This window comes from Puntigrus tetrazona, chromosome 5, assembly GCF_018831695.1.
Source record: "Puntigrus tetrazona isolate hp1 chromosome 5, ASM1883169v1, whole genome shotgun sequence".
Classification (NCBI taxonomy): Eukaryota; Metazoa; Chordata; class Actinopteri; order Cypriniformes; family Cyprinidae; genus Puntigrus; species Puntigrus tetrazona.
The window spans coordinates 23,014,352-23,037,512 of NC_056703.1; the positions used below are offsets into that span (position 1 = coordinate 23,014,352).

Here is a 23,161-nt window from a genome sequence, read left to right on the forward strand (position 1 = left end):
ATGCATTATAATTTTGCTTTAGATAAAAGCATTTACCAAATGCATTTATTTAAACATATTCATGACAATGTTTTAGTTTTTAATAATAAAACCATAATATGACAGACTTATATATACTGGACAGCTAGACCCCTTTCTTGCAACTTCAAGCTGTCATCCATTTTTTTTTTTTCCATAATCTGTTGTATTAGGATGTACATACAACAGATTATGTGCAACACTGAAATGATCTGCGGCTGATAACAATTTCTTTGTGAGATGAATACCAAAATTTAAATCATTAATCACTTCATCTCTTCATTGGTCACTTAATTTGAATTGCTAATTTTGTGAACTAATAATAACATGGTGAAAATATGGTAAAATGTCAGTCTTGGCTTGGATGTGTGTTTGGTGTTTGTTCCTGTAGAGTCCTCTGAATATTTGTGATATTTGTAGCTAGTTCAGATATATCGTACATTTGGATATTGTTCTTTTTGGGGGTTTTTAAGGTTTTTTTGAGGAACCGAAGTCTGCAGAGTTTAAGATTTTGTGTTCCAAAGATATGTTCAACCCGAATTAAAATGAGGGAACAAAATTTGGCCAAAATTTATATAAAAAAGAGTCAGCAAAGTCTTTTTTTCCTCATGTCAAGACTATTCTCGGGTGTGGGTGTCATTAGACATTTTACTGGATAATAAGTAGAGATGTAATGATAAAATCCTTCTCTGTTGAAGGAAGATTACCAAGGAAATCATTTTCTTTGACCACATGCTATATTTTATCAGTCTATTTTTTCTGCTTATTGTTTAGAATCAAAACCAGCATTGGGATGTGAAGGAGTCACTCTTCGAATCTTTATAATGAATCAGTGAAACGAAAGTCTCGATTCAGTTTGTGATTCTATCTTTTCACTGGATAATACCGAATCAGTCTGAATGACTCCGTAGACGGCTCTGTAAGACGTTAACTCTCTCTCTTTCCCTCTCTAATCTCTTGTGAACTAGATTATGAAGCTCTTCCCGTTTCCACAAAGGCATGCAAAATAATTCCAGATTTTCCCTTCTCATTGGAATCAGATTTTCTAATTCCTCAGTTCACAGTTCTTTCACTCGGCATAAAAAAAAAAAAGATGTCCGTTTGCTTTCTCCTGGGATTGATGTTCTCCTCTTTGCCCGTTGTGGTCTGGATCGGCAGCGCTTCAGAATGTTTAAGCTGTGATTTTTGTTTGTTGGCCGCTAACAGCTTAAAAGACAGTTTTCCAGAGAAAGAGAGAGAAGTAGAAAGTGCGAGGGAGCAAAGCCCTGAGAATTTTTATTTTGGCCCAGTCCTGCCCCCTGCCTTCACTCTCAAGCCACCCCAAACGCCCCTTCCCCCCCTTCCTCCCTCATTCACACATTCAGGAAACAGTGGACCCTGCCAGAAGCCCTTTCTGTTTCCGGGAATCAGGCCCACAGGGCTGCTGTGTAGTGGGCCGGCTCTGACGTGAAGGCTATTGTTCCCGTGCGGAGCTCCATTGTGCAGGGGAAGGAACAGCAGCAAAAACCAAAAACACCCGCGGAAGGAGCTGAGAGGGAGGGAGGACGAGATGTCTGAGCTATTTCTGTAAAGAGGCTCCTTCCCCAAGAGCGGGGCCCGCTCGCTGATGAGATACGGCGTCTCTCGCCCTGTTCAGCTGCGGAGTTTATCGCCGCGATCCATCTCGGGAGTCCGCCATGTTAAAGGCTGACGCACAAATTCAAAAATACATGACTCATGAGACCGGAGGATCTGATGTCTGTGGAAACATCAAAACTTGTGTGTTTGACGAAAGCCTTACTGTACACAAGCAATGTCTTTTCCGCTCCGTGGTCAAGGGCAGAAATCCCTGCTGGAAAAATCGTGTCACACCAGCTTAACATGTTCAGGCTGTTATTTTTTTTTGTGGTTTGTTTTGTTTCGTTTTTGAAAGGGGAGTACAAAAAATACACGCCTTCAAAATTCAACCGGTCAATTCATCGATCTTGAGCGAGGCTTGTAGGATTAAGGTGATTTCAGGGCCGGATACGCTGTAAGTTTAGGAGCTCTAGATATATTTTTATCTTCACATGCTGTCAACTCTCGTAGTAGCATGTTCACACTACAGTGCAAGATGTCATGATGCAATCATCCTGTCTGAATGTTTACTTTAAAGGATACGAAAAGCCAAAAAGGCTATTCCAAGCAAATGTTTATCAGGGCACTCTTTCAGTTTTTTTTTAAATAATAGTATTGAAAAATGTACAGTTGCATTGTAAAATATAATAATAAGTATAATAAATATTTTACAGTTGAATATTACCATAGTAATTGTTTAGTGCAGTTTTGATTTAAATTATAACAAAAGCAATAATAACTTTGGTGAAATATTGCATTAAATATTTTTTTTTTATTAGCAATAATAATAATAACAATAAATGAAAATTCTGAGCCGAAAAGTCTGGAAGTAATTGGCCAAAAACCAAAACCAAAATATTTCTATGCAAAAGAATCAGATATACCTTCTTTTTTTTATTTAAATAATTAATAAATCAAATAAATTGTCCAAATAATGTATAATTTCACAAAGCTATTATTTTCAGAGCATGGCATCACGAGAGGATAGCGTCAGCTGTACTGCAGCATTGCAAACAAGAACAAGTATACTACATGGAAATTTCCTGTCGGCGCATTATTTGAGCGGACCAATCTGATCTGAGCAATATATGATCTACGAGGACAAAACTATATTATATTAGTTGATAGTCCATCGGTCAACCGTCTTGACTAGTTTGGAGCATGATTGTTCTACTATAAACGTACGTAAACTAGTTGGTTTATTGGCAGATGGTTGTAGCTAATTTTTCTGGCACGAATGTATCCCAAAAACACAATGTTTTAGCAATTCTTATCTGTGTCCTTTATGTTCCTTACAGCGGAATCTGATTCTGGTTCAGTACATGAAGCCATTGGCAAGACGCCGTAAACAGATTACGGGCGGCGCACAAGGCAGGGGAAAGTTTAGGGTGATGGAAAGTCAAATGCACAAATTTCTTATGCAACACCGACATCAGCAGTGCAAAGCATCTATAAGCTGTTACAACATAACCGTTGACGTAAAGCAGAGCAAATGAACTGCGAAGCGTGTCATTTTCAGAACTGCAAAAATAATGATGTAATGTTTCTGAGAAAACAAGACGGACAAATAATAATTCAAGGCCCTTGTGGTCTTGTTTGGATATGTTTGGAAACTGTCATTAGTGGTGCTTTCTGAGGACAGTATGTCAACCAGAAGCGATTCCATGCTACTGTTTATCTGTGCTGGTTTATAATTCACCAGATTATCAATAAATGGCTTTGTAGAATATCTAACGTTTCTGGGTTGAAGTACCTGCAGAAATCGCTTGCATTGTTTTATACCCTTACCGTAATGTATTAAAAAAAAAAAAATCTTTTATATTAATGTGTAATTTAATTCATTAAAAATGAATTTATTGAAAAATAGCATTTATATTTATTGTATTAAATATTATTGAGATTTGGGTGGTGGCCTAGTTGTAAGTAGTAGTTTCATGTTACTTTTTAAAAAATGTTTGTTTAATGTTTGTATCACACAAATACACTACCATTCAAAAGATTGGGGTCAGTGATATTTTGTTTTCTATTATTGAGCAAATATGCATTAAATCGATAAAGTGAAAGACATTTACAAGGTTACAAAGGATTAATGCTCTTCTTTAGAACGTTCTTTTAATAAAAGATTCTTAAAAGAAATGCATTACGGTTTCTACCAATATAACCATTTTCAGCATAATAAGAAATCGGTATATTGTAACGAATTCTGAAAGATCGTTTTACAATGAACACTGGAGTTATGACTGCTGAATATTCAGCTTTGCCATCACAGGGATAAGTCACATTAAAATATATTCACATACAGACCTGTTATTTTAAACGGTACTAATATTTCCCATTTTTTTACTGTATTTTTGATTAAATAAATGCAGCCTTGGTGACCTAAAACAAAACTCTTTCAATATTTTGATTGGTAGTGTACAATGAAAATCAAATTACTTTTGTTAATATTTTATTAGCATTTTTTTCTTACTCAGACACCTTTTTCTAAAAAAACCCAAACTTCCTTTGTCTTTCAGGTTTCCCAAAAAAGCGAGCAGGTGAGTGCAGTGCCTCCTTCCTGTTGCCCTCATAGCCCCAGAGACAGACAGCTAATGGTGGTTCTCGGGCAGCTTGAGCGTAGACACAACACTGATGCTGCCGCCGATACGAGCGCTCAGATTAACAGCATTACCTCAGGCTTTACGTGTTGTAGATGCCGAGCCGCAGCTTTTCTTGCAGTTTTGCCTTGTTTAGTTTCTTGTGAGCAGGAGCCAAAATGGACTCTTGCCAAATGTAAATAAAAAAAATGGCCACATCTGTAAGGTGCTCGCCAACGCTGCATTTATGTTGTCAAGTGTACAGCAAAAACTGTAAATTGTGAAACATTATTTCAATTTAAACAACTTGTTGTTCTAAATATATTTATTATTCTTCTTAAAAATACTATTCTTTCCAAATAATTTATTTACTCGTCCCTGTAGGACCTTTGTTCATCTTCAGAACACGTGTGTTATGTTTTTAGAAAAATCCAAAAGCTTTTTGACCCTGGAATGCAACTATCACAACTACAAGGCCCAGAAAGGTACTTCATTAAGACCCTCTCTCTCACTTCCTGTCTAAATTCTGCCCAGAGGCAGAAATGGTCAAAATAGTCCGTCTGACACTTTTTGCGAGAATAAATTTGTGCTCAAAGGAAAAAATCTGAGTGAATTCAACAACCTTTTCTCTTCTTTATCGGTCTCTGTCGCCGTTCTTTATTAATAAACAGCTGCTTTCTTTGTTTTCGGTTTAAGAGACTGACACGGACTCGTCATCTCTGCTCTACTGGATGCATCTTTCCTATGGATTAGATGGTCTGAGAATATTGGTTTTCCATTTCAATCAATGAATAATAGACCCTTCATTCTCTATAGATATATGTTTCATGTCTGTAAGGCACAAATAAGAGGAGTTCACAAAGACAGAAGGCAGAAAGCGCATCCTGTTTGCTTTCATTTAACAAAGCAAAATGTTTTGTGAGCACACACAAATTAATGTACATTTGAAAGATGTATAAGTCTTATTTGTACAATCAAAAATAACTGCAGTCGCATGTGAGAGCACTGGTGCCTCCGTCTGTCCTAAGGTGAGCGTTACTGTTCAGCTTCCACTGATACCAACATATTTCACATAAAAAGCCATATTTTTTGGTCTATGAATGATAGGTGAGCATTTAGGTGTTCTGTCCAATGTACTGTATTATCATAGACCAGCCGTTAACCGGTCTTTGGCATGTCCTGTGGGTTTCTTTCATGACCAAATGAGTTTTGGTTAACCAAGCGTCTTCTAGTTAGACGACTGTTAGGAAGCAGCCCTAGAAAAATCAGTCGAATAAAGTGATTGTTTTTGTTTCCATTGAGCACAAAAAATATTCTCGTGGATTAAGGTTGAATCACTGATGGGTTATTTTAACCATGTCCACGTTCAAGGCCTAGAAAGGTAGTAAGGAGGTTGCGTTGCTGTCTACACGGAGTCAGAACGTTCTCGGATTTCATCCAAAATATCTTAATGTGTTCTGAAGATGAACAAGGCTCTTAATGGTTTCGAACAAAATGAGGGTGAATAATTAAAGAGAGAATTTTCATTTTTGAATATACTATGTCTTTACTTTTTTGTGACAGATTGGAACTTAATTGGGCCCCACTTTATACTTGCATAGTAACTAGATGTGTCTGTAGAATGTAACTGCAGCACACACTGGTACATAGTACCTACAGCTGTAATGTTTCTGTAACAACCCCTAAGAATGGTATGTGTAAGTACAAGTGTGTAACAGGAAATCACTCGTTTAACGGAATTATGTAACTTAATTTTGTATCAACAATTTGTATGAGTAATTGTAACAGATTGATTCCGGGGGTGGAGATGACTAGGTTTAGAGAGAAGTTGGTGGAGTTGGGGCACCACAGTAATACTAGTGTACACTTCTTAGAAATTTATATGTAAAGCCTAACTGTTCACTTACACGATAAATATAGGAATTGTTTATTTAATAGGAACTGTAACTTTTTTTTTTTTTTTTTTTTTTTTTTTTTTTTTTTTACCAAAAAGTGATGTTGGTGCTTTTAGACGTTTTTACTTATACATACCTTTCAGTGAGTTGTTACATGTGTTACACAAACATTAGAGCTGGAGTTACCATGTACCAATGTGCTTGCATACTAAGTACACATCTAGTTACCATGTACACAAGTATTAAGGCCACATAATATAAAGTGGGGCCCAGTTATGTTCCCATCTGTTACAATGTAAAGGCATAGTTCATTTAAAAATTAAAATTCTATCAATTGCATTTTTAGCTAAATAATTGCAGTCTTGGGGACAAAAACAATTTTTATATATATACCTACAGGCGTGACGGGCAGTAACTATATATATATATATATATATATATATATATATATATATATATATATATATATATATATATTTTTTTTTTTTTTTTTTAATCAAATTAAATTTTACACAGTATGTTGGCTGTCTAAATTCTGTCCTGTCCTTCTGAAGGCAAAATTGGCAAAAATACATCTAAAAAAAAAAAAAGAAAGAAAATTGCTCAATATGATAAATCGTGGAGTGGGAGGTTTCAACTGTAAAATCTTTAAAGTGGCATATTAAAATTTGATATATAGACAACAACTACATCATCCTGACCCATCCTCTAATTCTCCAATTCAGTCCCCAGTAGTTTACATTGTGTTGGTCAGAAATGTTTTGTCTGCTCTCTCTGGGCCTGTTTTTGGACGGGGGCATGAGTGTGACCTTTTGTAAGTGGATCCACATTTCCTGTCTAGTTTTTGTGTGCTGCTGGATAAGAATAGCATGATGTGGCAGCGATGGTGACCCTTTTTTCCCGTTTGTGTGTATGTGTGCACAGGACAGGAAGTATTCTCAGCAAGGACCATCCCCCAGACAAAAAGCCCAAAAGCGACAAGGCGTCAGTCCCCCCCTCGCACGAGTTTGACCCCACAGGTAAGAACCCGTCTGTTTGTCTCTTCTAAATAATGCACAACTATCTCTTTCTCTTGTTTTCTCCTCTCCAAACGTATTTTGTGGCGCAAAAAAAGATCTTTCATCTGATTTTTTTTTTTTTTTTTGAAAACTAAAAGTAACTGACCGATCGAATCAGGTTATTTATAGTCAGATGCGTGTATCTGGCTTGTGACAGCTTGGAGAGTGTGCAGATCCAGTGCACACTGCTCTAAAGACCAGTGAACTGTACGTCTGTAGATTTATTGTAGCCGAGAGATTGAATGCAGACCCGGTGCGCCGCTGCTGGACTGCTTCAGTTTCTATGAAGATAATTACAGCAGGAACATGTCAGCTGTGACATCAGAGGGGCCACGGGGACCTCAATCATCATTTAAATGCTGGAGTAGCACCTTGTTTAAAGGCTTAACACTGATTTTGACTTCTGGTCACTGTTGAGCAATGTTTTCATGGATCAGACTCGGTGCAGCTCTTAAAGGGATAGTTAAACGCTAGAACCTGCCAATAAACACGTCAGCAGTATGCACTACTGTTAAAATATATTAAGTAATGTTTTCACCATTGATAATAATGAGCAATGTTTTTGACTAAGTCAGCATATTAGAAATATTACTAAAGGATCTTGTGAAATTACTTTTTATTGTATTTTTGATCAAATAAATGCAGCCTTCAGTGCAGAGACCTCATTTAAAAATGTTACAATAATCTTGTCGACCCAAACCTTTGAAATACAGCATATGAAAATGAGAATAAAAAATTAATAATTTGAAAATGCTGTTCTTAACATGACATCTATTTAATTCAGCTCCATTGTTGCATCCAGTGTTTTCCATAAAATAAACTAGAAACTAGAAACATGGTCTGCATAATACTTTGACATTTACTAAAAACTAGTGCGGTCAAACATTTACTTGCCATTAATTGCATCTAAAATGCAAGTTATTGTTTACATAATATATATGTGCGTATTGTGTACATTCATTATGTATAAATACATACATGATACGTGAATACATGTATATATTTAATTAAAGATTTGTATATTAAATCATTTATATATATTACAAATTAATATATACATACACAATTATTTTAAAATAATATTTTCTAAGTATATAGTGTATGTTTGTATTTATATATACATAATAAATATACACAGCACTCGCGCATTGCATAAAAACTTTTATTTTGGATGCGATAAAACGCTTGAAAGCTACTAGAAACCTTGCCTTTCACCACAGCTTTCAAACTTTGTTTGCCTGTTTGAATTAAAAATGTGAAAATGTTAACGTGCAAATGATATTTAAAGATGCAACATTTAGAGAAATATTGACACATTTTTCATTTTTGATTGAACTATTTTAAGCACACTCTCATTTTGTCTTTTTTTTGTTAGTTTTTTTACTCGTATAGATTTCAAATATTACTTTTATTTTTACATATATGCATTTAGCAGAACGCTTTTTATCTAAAGCAAATTACAATGGAGGTAAATATGCAATTAATTACAGAGCCAGCAATATTTGCATTATACGATGCCGCGTTTATTATAAAGCCATGTATTATAAAGATTTAGTTTTATCGTTTCGTTTTATTTTTCTGTTTTGCAGCGAAACGAAAGTAAGCAATAAGGCTGCAGTATGTTGCACAGTGTTAATGTTCACACTCGATGGAAAAAGGCTCCATAGCAATATATAATTAGTTTTAACGGCATGTAGCAGTAACAATGCGATCTTTTATTATACTGAAGTGAATTTATCACACATCTATGTAGCAAACCTGGATTGGAAGTCATGACTCATTTCTAGTCTTTCTTGGGATTAACCAGACATGACTGAAGTTATCAAATCAAGCACACCAGAGCCCATGTTGCCATGCAGTATGGAAGTTTAACTCTTTAATTCCCAGGGCTTTGGACTTGATATCATTTTTAGCGACCTGGTTATACCGTTATGTGGGAGGCCCCTCTCATCACAAGCTCCGGATGTTGTCACAGGACTGTAATCCCTCTCTCTCTCTTCCTGCCGCAGAGACGCACAGCTGTGCGGCCATCAGAGAGGGAAATCTCATTTGAGGATGGCGGTTTATTTTAGTAAGGGATCTAGCCGAGTCATCAAGGAGGATATACAGGGTGTGTCTCAGATGAGTCTGAGTCATCATGGTTTTATAAATTGAGTCTGGAGGAAAAGGAAGCGATGTCTGTTGGCCGTGGATAAACTGTCTCAAATTTGGTAAAAGTTTGATTTCGTAAACTCGAGTGATACTGAGTAAGAACGATTTTTTTTATTGCAAGTTTATCATCTATTATAACTTTCGTTGTCATTTAAAAAAAATTCCATTCTTTTGGCTTAATTAGCTCAAATGAATTAGCTTCCACACATTACTTCAATATGGAGTCTGAATATATTGTGTTCTTTCTCTTGCTGTTGTGTGTGTGTGTGTGTGTGTGTGTGTGTGTGTGTGTGTGTGTGTGTGTGTGTGTGCCGCGTGTTTTCTGCTGTCAGAGCTTCCTGTTCAGAGTGTAGTATCCGATGGAAGGCCAGAGTCCTGCGGTAAGGGTCACTGCCGCTGCTCTGGGGATTTGCTGTGGTTTGTGTGTGTTTGTGTGAGCCTCGATCTTTTTCTTTTATGCCCACCTTTCTTGTCCTGCACTGATTTCTCAGCATGTCTTGGTGTTGGGCTGTGCCTTGGTGGTGCTGGACGCGTTCAAAGACGTGTTTAATCGTTGGTGATCTTGAGCCTTTTGCGTTATTGCGGTGGCTTGCTGTGCCTTGTCCTCACACACCTTAACCTTTCTCCAGTAGTCTGTTTCTCGCTGACTCTGTCTGGCTCTTTTCATCCGTTCCGTCGTGAGCTCGTGCCTTTAGTTTCCTTTTAATCTTTCTTTACAGCCATCTGTTTGATGCAAGTGAACAGAATGAACGAGCGGATGCTTGAAACATTTCATTGAGTCAATTCTTTGTGGTTAGCTGACCAAGCGCATCAGGCCCATTTTTAAAGCATTTAGTCTGTTTTTGTGCAGCAGTTACGCAATGTATGTATATCTCCTTCCATCCCAAAATCTGCATTTACTTTAATTATTATTTATCCAGAATAAATAAATTAATAACATTCAGATTGATTTAGAAATCATTCTGATTTGCCAATTAAGAAACATTTAATATATTGAAAACATTTGTTCTTCTGAGGAAGCTTTGATGAATGGAATGTTCAAAAGAACAGCGTTTGGAATAGAATTGACTGTCAGCTTTATTCAGTTTAATTCATCTTTTGCTGACCAGAATGCGTTGTCAGAATCGAGGGGATTAACATATTTGGGGGTCTTCAGCTTAAACAATCGAAACCCCTGTTCTATGCTAGACATCAAAAAAAGTTGCACGTTTTTTTGTACATTTGTTACTGCTGTATTTCATTGAGCCTTTCATAGAAATATCTGTATTCATCTTACATCAGAATCAGTCAAAATCACTATCAGACTTGAGAGTGTCAAGTTCAAGCATACATTTCCACTTAGTCAGAAAAACAGCTCAAATCATTTTTCAGTTGAGTGATTCTCTTGAATCTGAATCTCGTGAGAACAAGGAGTAGCCCAATTATTTAAACAGCTGTTAAAGGCAGGCCGTCTTGTCTTGTTTTGAGTATAGCTGTGAAAAATTTAGCGTACACCAGTCTGTGAAGTCCAGTATGATTGCTAAGCTTTGCCTGAGCGTTTGTGAATGTGTTCGTAGCACAAATGGAGGAAGATGCTCTTTTGTAGCCATCACGCATGAATGGTTCAGGAGATGCACCATTTTAAGACTTGTGAGATACTTGTCTGACCTGTTTTTTTGTTTTTTTTTACGTGTCCAGTGTTCACACAAGCAGTGTCCATGTTAAAACCTGTTAACGTTTACAAAAAATGCCGCTGCAGTCAGGCCTCCAAGTATGCTTGGTGGTATTATTATTTATAAGGACTATAATTTTATTATTTTAAACATGCCTTTTTTTTAATACTTCATTGTATATACACTCATAGTAGATTTGCCTGCTTGGTTTTAGAGTGTGTATTCATAGTATTGTAAGGATACCTCACTTTAGTAATCTTCGAATCAAAATCGGTCCGATTTATTTTATCAATACACCTACAAGATCCTATTTTAAAACATGATTTAACACTTTATTCCCAAGAAGAAAAGGTGCCAATCTTTCATCATAAACGAATAACTGATCTAATTTTAAAACATCTTTCTTTTTCGGCTCAAATCATCAAGCACTTTTGTTTTTTAATTTTTGCTAAATAATGCACATTTTCTTTCTTTCTTGTTGAAAACCAGTTGCCGTCAGTCAGCGTGTGCGGGGCTAGTTTTCCACACATTGGCGTCATTTCGCCCAATTGGTTTCTCTGATTGGATGTTCAGCGGCGCAGACAGAGGCTGTTCTCATGTTACATTATCATGTCCAAGCATTCCAATAAGGGAATATTTTTCTAACGATATGAGCCCTTTTTCCTTAAAATGGAAAAAGTTATCAGCGTAACTGATGTTCTAAAGGGTGAGCAAGCACTGCTTTATGTATCTTTCATATATTTGCATACGTCTCATGTCCTTGTTTCATTTTCTTCTTTTGAATGACAAACAGGCTATAGTTAATTCCTTACACGCAGGAGCAGATGCATGTGATACTGCCAATGTTTTTTTAGTTTTTCTTTGGCCCGGGCTCAGCCGACACAAAACACCTCTGGTACTTTGAAGTCAGCTTGGTGTGTCCCAGCTTTATTAGATTTAGAAATATGCATGATTCCATAAGTAAAGTTAGTTGAGAACACCATTTCTTGCTTTGATGTACTAAAAGATTCTAAGCATACTTAATATTGTGAAAGGAGTCAAAAGACTGTGGTCAGTATTTTTTTCATTTATTTATTTTTTTAATTTTAAGAAAACACTCATGGTCACCATGTTTCTTTTTCAAAAATGCAGTAAAACAGTCATATTGCGAGTATTATTATAATTTAAAGTAACCGATTTTAAAATGCCATTTATTCCCGTGATGGCAAATCCTTCAAACATTCATTTTAATATGGTGCACAATAAACATCTCTTTTTATAAATCATAAATATATTTGATTTATCTGAAATAGTTTTTTAGCGCCGTTGAACTTTTGAACGGTAGTGTATGTTTAAGTAGCTTTCTTACGTTTTCTCACTTGGACTTCCTGCAAAGTCACAAGCACGCCAAGAAAAGAAACAGGTTTTTGCTGTTTGCGTCGTTTCTTAAGCTCTTTCGTGACTGAATGCAACCGGCGTGCTCCAGGCCTTTCAAGAAATCATTTTCGGTGTGTTTATCCACCGTCTCCCAGCCGTTTGATCTGGCTTGACGTACACAAACCACTATAACTGTATGCGACCAGGAATAACCCGCTCCTTGAGTGCTACTTAGCGAGTCCTCATCCTCTCTCTTGCACCCTCCGTATCTTTCCATTGCTTCATCCCCCTCTCTCTGTCTCGCAGGGCTTGTGCAGCGTTGCGTTATCATCCAGAAAGATGAGAATGGCTTTGGGCTGACAGTGAGCGGCGATAACCCTGTGTTTGTACAGCTTGTAAAAGAGGGTAAGAAAGACACAATCCCCGTTGTTCATTGTCCTCGTTTTGCCCTCCGTAACATGCACATGTTCACGGGTGACTTAAACACACACTTGTCTCTTTTAACTACCAAGGCATGGATAATTATCTGGTTGTGCAGCACCACGGCACAGTATAATTACGACACTAACAGTGCTAAATACATGGTTGTTTTTCCCGTAACTACAGTGAGACGGTGAAAAGTGTATTCAAGCTACTTGTGACCATCCTTACTCTGCACCGATGATGTCAGATGTACGTTTTTAAAAATTTCAGCAAACAGCATGATCTCTTTTTTTTCCTTGTTTTGCATTTAGATGGGGCTGCCATGCGAGCTGGTGTTCAGACGGGTGACCGGATCATAAAGGTGATGATCGTCGGGGGGGGGCTCCACCGTGATGAAGTAGATTTCAATGTATATTGTCGAGGTTTAGTTTAAAATGAGCACAATCTGTTATTGGGGCTTGGGACTTTAAGCCCATGTCATCCTCTCCAGACAGCTCACCTGACGTCTTCAGGATGTCTCTGGTGCTGCCACCTGCTGGCTGAATGGACCTTTATAGCTCTGCCTCTGTCTCTTTATAATCGTTTATAATCGTTCTAATTCACACTTCACTTTTTTTGGAAATAGGCATTCTCCAACTCCCCCAGAGTTAATAAGTTGAATTAAAAATGTTGTACTTCCTGCTGCGAAACAAATGTTAAATGGATAATAAAATGTTTTTAAAAAATAAACAAACAAAAAAACATACTCTGAATGGTAGTGTATTCACATATCATAGTGGTCAGAATATTTTGGCCATTTTCCTCAGCCAGACAAACACAGCATGCCTTCTGGAGCAATGCTGTGGAATGATAGGAAATACAGTTTGGTCATGCAAGCCTGTCATTTTTTTATTTCTGCTAGGTACCAATGAAATTTTCATTTAAATTAGTCATTATTTAACTGAATATAAAAACGAATAAAAACTATTACAAATGATAAAAATTACACAAAAATAAAGTCAACTAAAAGTAAAATAAATAAAAAAAGATTTTTCAAAACATTAAATATTAGGCAACTTTTAAATAAGTTTATATGTAAAAAAAAAAAGGATTATTAAGTAAATGCATGACAAAGAAATCCGGCATTCTGTCTTCAGTATCATCTGTATTTATGCATAATTTAATTTAATCTGTTTTTTGTTTTTTTTTTATGCAGGTCAATGGGACATTAGTTACACATTCAAATCATGTAGAAGTTGTAAAGCTAATAAAATGTAAGTAGCTTGTGTCTTTCTACCAAGTTTACTAAGTTATTGACATTTAAAATGAACAATACTGTAGAGTTGTTGGTGTGTTTGTGTACAGCGGGCTCATACGTGGCCCTGACAGTTCTGGGGAGACCGCCGGGCCTGCCTCAGATACCCCTCTCAGATGGCGAGGGCGAGGAGGGGCCCCTCTTCCCTCTCACCTCCCCTCACTCCCCGGGGCCCATCGGTCCAGACCGCTCGTCTTCCTCCCCCAGCCCCTCGGAGCGCAAACAGACCTCTCTGTCTGTATGGGTAAGATCCCCATCCGCCCCATGCTATTTGCCTTCAGTCTTTGATTGCGCCGTATGCCTTTTACTATAGTAACTCATTGTGTGTTTTGCTGGTTGTGTTTGAAGCATCATAGCAGCCAAACAGCACCAGCAGTCACATGCTTTCATACAGGCAGTGTCTTGAACGTGTAGGAGGGCTGTGGCTTTATATGGAAATGATTTCTGGGTTACTACAATGAGTACTTCCTTTCATAATGATTTAAATCGGTGGTCTCAAACTCAATTCCTGGAGGTTCACAGCTCTTCACAGTTTAGCTCCAAACAGCCCCAAATCGCTCCTGCTTGGATGTTTCTAGTGATCCTGAAGACCTTGATTACCAAGGTCGGGTTCGAACTGTGGCCCTCCAGGAATTGAGTTTGAGAGCAGAGGTTTAAACTGTACACTGCCTTTCACAGTTCAGTATTTTTTTTTTAATTCAGTAGAATAGTGACCGTTTAAATAGTGACAGAAAAGACATGTATAATTAATGTTACTAAAGATTTTGGTTAAAATTAAATTGATACAACTACTGTCATTGGGAATAAGATGTGCAAGAATTCCGAAATAAATTTTATGATATGTATCGTGGTTTACGCAATATTACGCAGCACTATTTTCAACACTGATAATATTAAGTATCCTTTATTGAGCAGCAAATGAGCATATTAGAATGGAAAATATATTAAAAAAGAAACTAGTTATATAATGTTTTAATATTTGATACAATATTCACGATTAAATAAATTCAGCCTTGGTTTATCATAATTACTATCATAAGCATTCCTGGAACGGACATTAAATGTTGAGTTAAATGTGCAAATCAAGACATTTTCTTCCACGAAATGTATTATGTTAGATGACTATGGTGCTGATTAAGTTGACGTGCATTTTTAGCATATTTTTTTTATCAGGTTTGGAGAACTGAAACCCTACTTGAAATGCTACTGCCTTGTTTGAGTTGCTCATAAATACAGCACGAATGCCACAACCTATTAGTATGATTAAATGTGTTCTGTGTGTAGCACACATTCACTTTAGAACCACAAGAAAGTGACGGAATTTGCTGAAGCTGTTATTATAGACTGACTCATGTGTGATCAGGATCGTCATTGCACTGATACATTTAAGTGTACTTGTATCAACCACGTGATACCGTGACAGCCCTCTCTTGAGTCTTTAATCTCACATCCTCTATGACAAGAGATGTGGGAATGATCAGTGCCGCTGTGATGTTTGATAAATTACAGGCCATGACGGAGGAGTACAGCAGGAACCCTACACCTAAACTACTGAAGGAAATCCAGGACGCCAAGAAGCACATTCCACAGCACCAGGAGCAGCTCAGCAAGCCCTCTGGGACTGGACCGGTACGTACGTACACACACACACACACACACACACACACACACACACACTCAACCAACAAGCTGGGATTCAGGGGAATTCTTGGGTCGAAAATGTGAAAATAATACTTGAATAAAAAACTATATATGTGTGTGTATATGTATGTATGTATATGTGTGTATATATATATATATATATATATATATATATATATATATATATAGGAGAGAGAGAGATGTTAACGTAATGTTTAAAATAATATTTATTTGATATCTTTTGATATGGTATAAATATACATTTCAGCTATAATTTCTGATGTTAAAGTTTGTTCATGTAAAACCGTTAATGTTTGCTAGTGACACTATATGTAACACAACAGGTTTGGAGGCAACTGAGATCATTAAGCATCAGTTTACTTCATAAATTAGCTTTTTAACAACTGATTAGATTTAGACTTTGAACACTGGCTAACAGGCAGATACACAGCGCTGTTTGAATACATGCAATCCGTTTATATGCAGTTTATATATGAATTGTTACTGATCTGTACCAAGTAAAGCCATTTCAAACAGAATTACCCATCACTCACTGCATTGTTGTTGAAAAGAAAAATCTAGTTAACATGAATAAGAAGGTTTTTGCATGGAGTTGCATCATCAACAAAAATAGTAATGTGTGACCTCTGTGGTCTTCAGTAAGAGTCTTTTTTTTTTTTAAACTAGTGGTGTGGAAATTACACGCCACGCTCTGGAAATGTCATGTTGTTGCAGTTCTAATAAATGTTTGTTCGTGTTTGTTGTAGGATGGCTCCTTATCTCCAAGGCAAGGAGAAGGAGAGCAGGAGGATGGAGGGGGAGATTCGGACCGACCCCCTTCATGGCAGGGCGATGCTGGAATGGATCCACCGTGGACCAACAATACCACAGCCCCCGTCAGTAGACCTGCTTCCCATCGCAATCGCCTTCCTCATTTCACATGTTTGCTGGGATGTTGATTTGTGGTTTCTTTGTGTAACATTTTCTGTCAACTGATCTGTGCAGATCACCCCCAGTCCTGTCCCAGAGAGAACATGCCAAAGAGAGACCCCCTGCCACAGCCCAAAGACCACACCCCGAGACAGCCTCAACTCCTGTCCTTCACCGGACGCCGAAGACACACCTGACCTTGTGAGGGACCTCTTTGACCTCTCGTCTTCATTTGAAGTTTCTCAGCGCTGTGCATAATTTGAACGTTTCTCCTTTAGGATTCTCAGTCAAGCGTGGGGAGCCCCTCCTATCGTCCGGTAGCACACATCATCGGTGCTGAGGATGAAGACTTTGACAGAGAACAGGAACAGGTAGGGCCGACCCTGGCTTGAATGCAGTCTGTACGTTACTGCCTTTTGATCTTTGTACTCGCAGGCCTCGCTTAAAACACTATTGAGCTGCCTGGCTATAAGTATGTTCATGTTTGTTCTTTAGCTTAGGAGTAAAACAAAGTTTCAAATACCTGCGCAGCTATAGACCTGTTTAGATGATTGTGTAATATGCACTTCAGGCTTTCCTCTCAATAACAAAATAATCACAACTAAATGACGGTGGTGAGAAAACAGCAGTTAAGAAAGCATCGGTTCACAGTGATGTGGAATTAACTTATTTTATATAGTACTTTATAAAATAGCTTTAAAACAAGCAGCTGTACAGCATTAAAAAATTGATGCTGATGAGATTTTATTTGAAATGTCTCAACAGTTTGTTTATGAGTGTATCAGGGGAATTAGCTTTCTGTTTATCAACACGGTGAATCTTTTAAGGATAACTGATACAGATTCTGCTATTTGAAATCTTTTGTCCTGACACAAAATTATGTGTATTCATATTGAAAAGATTAGATTTTGCCCACAACAATTCATTGAACAACGCTAAACGTAAGGGCAATTTTACGTTCAAATTGCTTTTAAAAAGTGTACAGGTATTTCAGGTTGCTTATTTAGTAGAAGGAACTTATTCTGCCCTTCCCATTCATAGTAATATGGGTATACCATATAGTCACGTCTTTGATCTTAAAGGACACACATCACACGGTCTCCACTTCTATTAGATGGATGCATAAAATACTTTTTCATTTGTCTAAAGTCACCTGAAGTTTCCTAAAGGTGTTGCCCCCCTTTTCTAACATCCTGCTTATGACAGTGGATAAGAAGAAGAGTGTTTATTCGTGGAAAATAGCAAAACACATTTACGTTCACAATTCCACATGCATTTAAATGATAAAGTTAAATGATATATATTAATGTGTATTAGTAATGCAACTTAACTTTCTCCATCTCTAGATGAATGGCCAGTGTAGCTGTTTTCAGAGCATAGATCTCCTGAAATCTCGGCCTGCTCACCTGGCAGCTTTCATCCATCATGTGGTCTCTCAGTTTGACCCTGCGCCGCTGGTGAGATCGATCACCCCTCTTACCTACAAACCTGGAATTTCCAGGCACCTAACAAAATGTCTATGTTCTGTTTTCCAATGAATCTGGTCTCGCATGCTTATGGTTTGGTCTCAGACCGGATGAGTCACGTCACTTGTTGCCTTTCTCGCTCCGCAGCTGTGCTACCTCTATGCTGAACTTTACAAACAGACCAGCTCCAAAGACACACGACGAATCCTCATGGATACCTTCTTCGTAGATAAAACAGCTGTGAGGAACTTTAAAGCGGTCTCATCTTGTTTAGCTTCTTAATAGATGATGTGGTTTCTGATAAAGTGTTGAAGTTTTGTTTTTTTCTTCTTTAACAGAGCTTGAAAGTAACAGTGCCCGAATCCATTATTGCTGACCTGGGTAAGTTCAAAACTCTAAATACTAAGGCTGTTGTTTAAAAATAAAAGTACATCAGACAGTTTTATTCAGCCAATAGGTTGAATAAAACAACTATTTAACTGATGTTTCTTTTTTTGTTCTTAAATCTGTATTTGCTGATTTATTAGTAAATAAGAAAAACGTCCGATTATCAATAATGGTGAAAATATATCTCAAATTAGTGGCAATTTAGTGTAACTTTGCATGACTTGTATACATGTTTGCGTGTGCATAGAACGGACTGCGCACTCAATTAATGCAGAACGTAAGAGGCCGGAGCCCATCTCAGAGGACATCCACCGACAATATGTGCAGCAGCTGCAGGACACACTATTACCTGACATCCAGAAGAACCTAGAGGACTTCAGGTAAAATGCTCTCTCAAAATCAGATAAAGACCCACTTGCTCTCTTTAACTCAACACAAACATCACTGTATTATTCGTACGTTTCAGGCACAAGCGCAGTATGGGTCTGACCCTGGCTGAAGCAGAGCTAGCCCGCCTGGATACAGAGAGAATGAGAGAACGTGTCGCCCTGGAGAAAGAGCGATCCTTTGCAGAGCACATCATCTCGAAGATAGAGGATGTACTGTAAGTGCATGTTTGTGAAACTACTATCAAAAGTTAACAAAGCTCACGTAGAATTTTTTAAAATGTTTTAAAAAACTAAAAATATAGGATATATGGCTGTATGGGCTTTCGTGATTAGTCATATTTCCCTGATAGACAACTCTATGCACTCCCCTCACTTTTTAGTCTTGCACTACCTCGGGGTGTCCCACAGGGCTCTGTTCTCAGTGCTCTTCTTTTATGTAAATATACAGGTATAAGGAGTGCATACATTTTGCTGCGCATGTACTGTGCATTTGCAAGGGACCAGTGTGAAAACTGAGGTTTTTATGCTTTAAGGAACCTAACGGGTGACTCGTAAAGGTTTGCAAAAGGGCTTTTTAGATGGAGAAGTTAATGCTATATATAATGATGGTGGAAATACAGCAAAAAAAACTAAAAAGTGAGGGGAAAAAACATTTTCGTAGCTGTTTAGTTCCTTAAAGCATAATGAGGCTATATTTTTACCAATTTGTTGAAAATGTAATTATTGTAAAAAGAGTTATGATAACGAGGTTTATGTGTGGCATATTGGCATCAGCCATTCACTGGCATTATTTAACCGACTAAAGACTAATCAGATCAAACCTATTTTATGTTGACATTGTGATTAAACTAATTATGATAGCACGGGTTTAAACCAAAATGGGTAAATAATATTTCATTATTCAAATGAGAAGTAAAACACACTGGAAGTTGAATCTTTTCACACTTCAGTAAATTTCAGCTTGTTTCGTTTCAGATTGACGTCACAGGCCACAGAGGAAGATAAGTGGTAAGGGGAATTCTCATGTCCTCTCCTTCTATAAACGACACATTACATCACCCCACATTAACCCCTGAAACACTGTCCCGCTTTACAGATTGAAACCCAATTTAAGCTCACGCAAAAATGGAGTATTTAGTAAAATGGTAGGGTTTTTGCGTTCTTCAAGTTTGAAAAGTTATGCTTTAAAGGCAAAAACCAGCTAAAAAAAATCGCACTAGCCGTGTAGTTTCCCTCCCATTTTTTGCTGCAGTCTTGTGAGCAGCGTGTAGTTGCAGCATATGATCGGTCAGGAGCCCATATGGGCGGCAGCAGCAGGGACTGAGGCGTTCTGTGTCCGCCCAGATGGCATGCAAGAGAGCGGACCCTCATGAAGCCTCTGACAGGAGCTTGTGAGGGCTATTTCTGCTCTGGCACTGACTGTGGTTACACATTGTACAAGTCATCTGTTTGGCTTGTAAGTGTTTGTGAGAACAGCTTTGTAAGTTCTTCAGCTGGGGTCCTAGCTGTCAGAATAATTTTCTGCACGCTGTAAAGTATTTCAGCGTGGACTGAACTAAGCTCTTGCTCCCCCTGCTGGAAGTGAATAATGATTTCTCATAATAGTTTTTTTAAACTACCATAATGAAATTTAGTGTAGGTCTGGATTAGAAAAACATCAGCCAGTCTTCCGTTTTGGCTGAATCATCAATACCTCTGTATATATACAGATGTAATGCATTTATGCTGTTCAAACTTATTTTTCTCACACTGTCATTCCCTTTCACAGTAGCACCATGCAGTTTGTGATACTGTCGTATATGAAGCAGCTCGGCGTAAAAGTGAAGGAGTCTGGAAGGCTGGAGCACAAGCCCAAGCTGATGAATCTTTTCCCTAAGATAAAGGTACAAGCTCTGAGCAAACTTCCCGACTCTTGTCTCCAAACGACTCCTTGAAAACGAAGAAAGCTAATCATCGTCTCTGTGCTCCCTAAACAGAAAGGTATAAAGCTTGAGAAAGATGGAAGCGAGGAGAAATCAAAGAAAACACGGTTTTCTAGTGTCTTTCCTCAGAGACGGCCGAGCAAGATTGAAACTCCAGCAAGTAAGCTGATTTATTTCATTATCAGTTAAACCAGTGGTACGCAACCTTTATGATTCAAAGACCCTCATTGGCTAGAAAAATTATTTATTGGCAATTAGATATTTCCTCCTGTGTTTTTCTTCTGTAGTAATGTTCACGTTAACAGAAACTAGGACTGTTATATATTAAATTAACCAAATTTAAAATGTCAAAGATTCTGATTCCGTATGTTGTTTAATAAACAAATTAACAAATTTAATAAACAATTGTTCTCTGGAGGGGAAAAGAAATATTGATTATTGTTATGTGTGTGTGTGTGTGTGTGTGTGTGTGTGAATGTTAAATATATTTCCTTGATATGCTTTTAGAAATTTGACCCTGAAGACCACTGGATTAAGACACAGGTTTAATTTTTGTAGTCATGCAGACAGTAGCAGAAATGTCAGCTGTTCATAAACAAGGTTGTTTGCATATAGTCTTAAAGGTACAGCAGCAAAAAAAGAGGCCTCTTTAATTCTAGGATTTAAAAATGATGAAATGGGATTTGAAATGAATTAAATAATATTTCTCAAACCTATAGTAATACTATAAGTGAACGTAAAGCGATCTTAAAGGGATAAAAATGAAGAGGGAAAAAAACATTTTTGCTTTAGTTTCTGTTAGGGTAAAATCTGCTGTGGTGTTATTTAGCTCCATGTGAAGCTCCTTGTGGATTTATTTTACTTTTTATTTTACTTCCCTCTTTGTGACTATTTTATACAGACAACCACCTACTTGTAATCTTGAAAAAAATACTATTCAGGACTCAATACTAAGTTAGTTTTTTCCCTACTAGCACTGCCACAAAATTAATATAATAAATTAACTAATTGATTTTAGTAAATAATGTTGTCACAACACCAATTTTAGATAACAGCGAAATCCCATTTTCGATATCACAGCAAAAACTACTGTCATAACTATTATAAAGGTAAAGCGTTAGTGAAGACAAGTAAACAGTCAGTAAAAAAAAAACAAATGAAACAAACCATGCTTTGAGTTTTTCAAGTAGATTTTCAAGTAACACTAGTATGCAGATTAAATATTAAAGTTAAACAAGGTAATAAATGTGTGTGTGTGTGTAACAATTCCATCAACTGTCCTGAGGGTCTTTCCCTCTGACCCAGTCGATCCCTGACACTGAAGATGTTCTTTCTCTCTCTTGCCCTCTAGTCGGTAGGGCTCAGGGGCCAAGGCAGCATCCCACAAAGCCTCAGCTGCCGTTGGGCACAGGAGAGCAGGCAGACGGGTCGTCTCCTCCCGTACGGAGCAGTCTGTCGAGCGAAGGCTCAGACGGCACTAACACGATCACGTCACCCCCTTACAGCGCTCCAGCAGCACAGGGCACAGACGTCATCAGCCGAGAGTCTGACACCGGTGAGACATGTTTCACAGACCATTGCTGTCCACGTTTTTTGATATTTTTGGGCCTGTCAGTTGATTAGAGATTTAGATGCTAATTAATTATCAAACTGAGAATTTAAACTGCAGTCCATAACTCGTTTGTGTTTAAAATGTACAGAATAAATCCATAAATTCATTTCTGAACAGTGTTTTTGGCTTGTCCTGAATCACTACCGCACACCTATAATAAGTGTTTATATATGGACTGTTTAGACTGGTTTAGGTAGGCACCGCTGAGGAGTACTCTGGTTCCTACGTGATTTGCCATGGACATAAACGAAGAGAAGTAGCTCTGTCTATTAACTGAGAGTGCTAAAAGTTACGGACTGCAGCTTATTGGCTGAGAAAGCCTTACTAAAAAAGATCAGCCATTCTTATTTTCTTGATAACACTTTACAGTGAAGTCCTGTTAGTTTAGGTTTTCAAAAAAGGTTTTCAATTTCGTAAACCCACGTAAACATGAACTAACAACCAACAGTGAGTTTATTAACGTTACCAGAAGTGTATAAATAAGTCATAAACCAATTCAACTTATTGTAAACCGTTACCTCGCTCTTTAATAAAGTTCAAGTTACCTTTTCTCATGAAGCTTCTTCTGTTCAGCACTGATTTTAAGAGCTTTTCATTTTCTCTCCCTGGCTGTGGATTAGGTGGACTTCCTTCTTCTGTGCCACCCAGACCGGGAGACGGTGTCGTCCCGGGGGAGCCGCAGGACTCGTCCTCTTCAAACACTCACGTTGACTGTACACTGGAGCATCTACCGGAGGAGGAAGCGGAGACAGACAAGTGAGTCAAGTCATCACCATCCAGGCTTATATTAGTAAA

The 23,161-nt window shown here is 37.7% G+C and overlaps 1 protein-coding gene across 13 annotated transcripts in view; it reads left to right on the top strand.

Annotated features, from left to right (window-relative positions):
• arhgef12b (Rho guanine nucleotide exchange factor (GEF) 12b) overlaps nucleotides 1-23,161 on the top strand; it is a 66,912-nt gene that overhangs the window by 35,548 nt on the left and 8,203 nt on the right. For 3 of the 13 annotated variants that reach the window (XM_043240439.1, XM_043240430.1, XM_043240431.1), the window contains exons 2-22: nucleotides 4,131-4,151; nucleotides 7,010-7,104; nucleotides 9,627-9,674; nucleotides 12,609-12,707; nucleotides 13,037-13,086; nucleotides 13,921-13,978; nucleotides 14,070-14,263; nucleotides 15,529-15,648; nucleotides 16,428-16,556; nucleotides 16,666-16,791; nucleotides 16,869-16,961; nucleotides 17,937-18,047; nucleotides 18,204-18,296; nucleotides 18,395-18,437; nucleotides 18,691-18,823; nucleotides 18,910-19,047; nucleotides 19,808-19,840; nucleotides 20,601-20,715; nucleotides 20,809-20,914; nucleotides 22,106-22,309; nucleotides 22,987-23,122. In XM_043240439.1, coding sequence (XP_043096374.1) covers nucleotides 4,131-4,151; nucleotides 7,010-7,104; nucleotides 9,627-9,674; nucleotides 12,609-12,707; nucleotides 13,037-13,086; nucleotides 13,921-13,978; nucleotides 14,070-14,263; nucleotides 15,529-15,648; nucleotides 16,428-16,556; nucleotides 16,666-16,791; nucleotides 16,869-16,961; nucleotides 17,937-18,047; nucleotides 18,204-18,296; nucleotides 18,395-18,437; nucleotides 18,691-18,823; nucleotides 18,910-19,047; nucleotides 19,808-19,840; nucleotides 20,601-20,715; nucleotides 20,809-20,914; nucleotides 22,106-22,309; nucleotides 22,987-23,122 — 2,145 coding nt within the window. Of the gene's footprint in view, nucleotides 1-4,130; nucleotides 4,152-4,628; nucleotides 4,676-7,009; nucleotides 7,105-9,626; nucleotides 9,675-12,608; nucleotides 12,708-13,036; nucleotides 13,087-13,920; nucleotides 13,979-14,069; nucleotides 14,264-15,528; nucleotides 15,649-16,427; nucleotides 16,557-16,665; nucleotides 16,792-16,868; nucleotides 16,962-17,936; nucleotides 18,048-18,203; nucleotides 18,297-18,394; nucleotides 18,438-18,690; nucleotides 18,824-18,909; nucleotides 19,048-19,807; nucleotides 19,841-20,600; nucleotides 20,716-20,808; nucleotides 20,915-22,105; nucleotides 22,310-22,986; nucleotides 23,123-23,161 lie in introns of those variants that run through there. The other 10 variants (XM_043240433.1, XM_043240432.1, XM_043240434.1 and 7 more) reach the window with 10 other exon arrangements.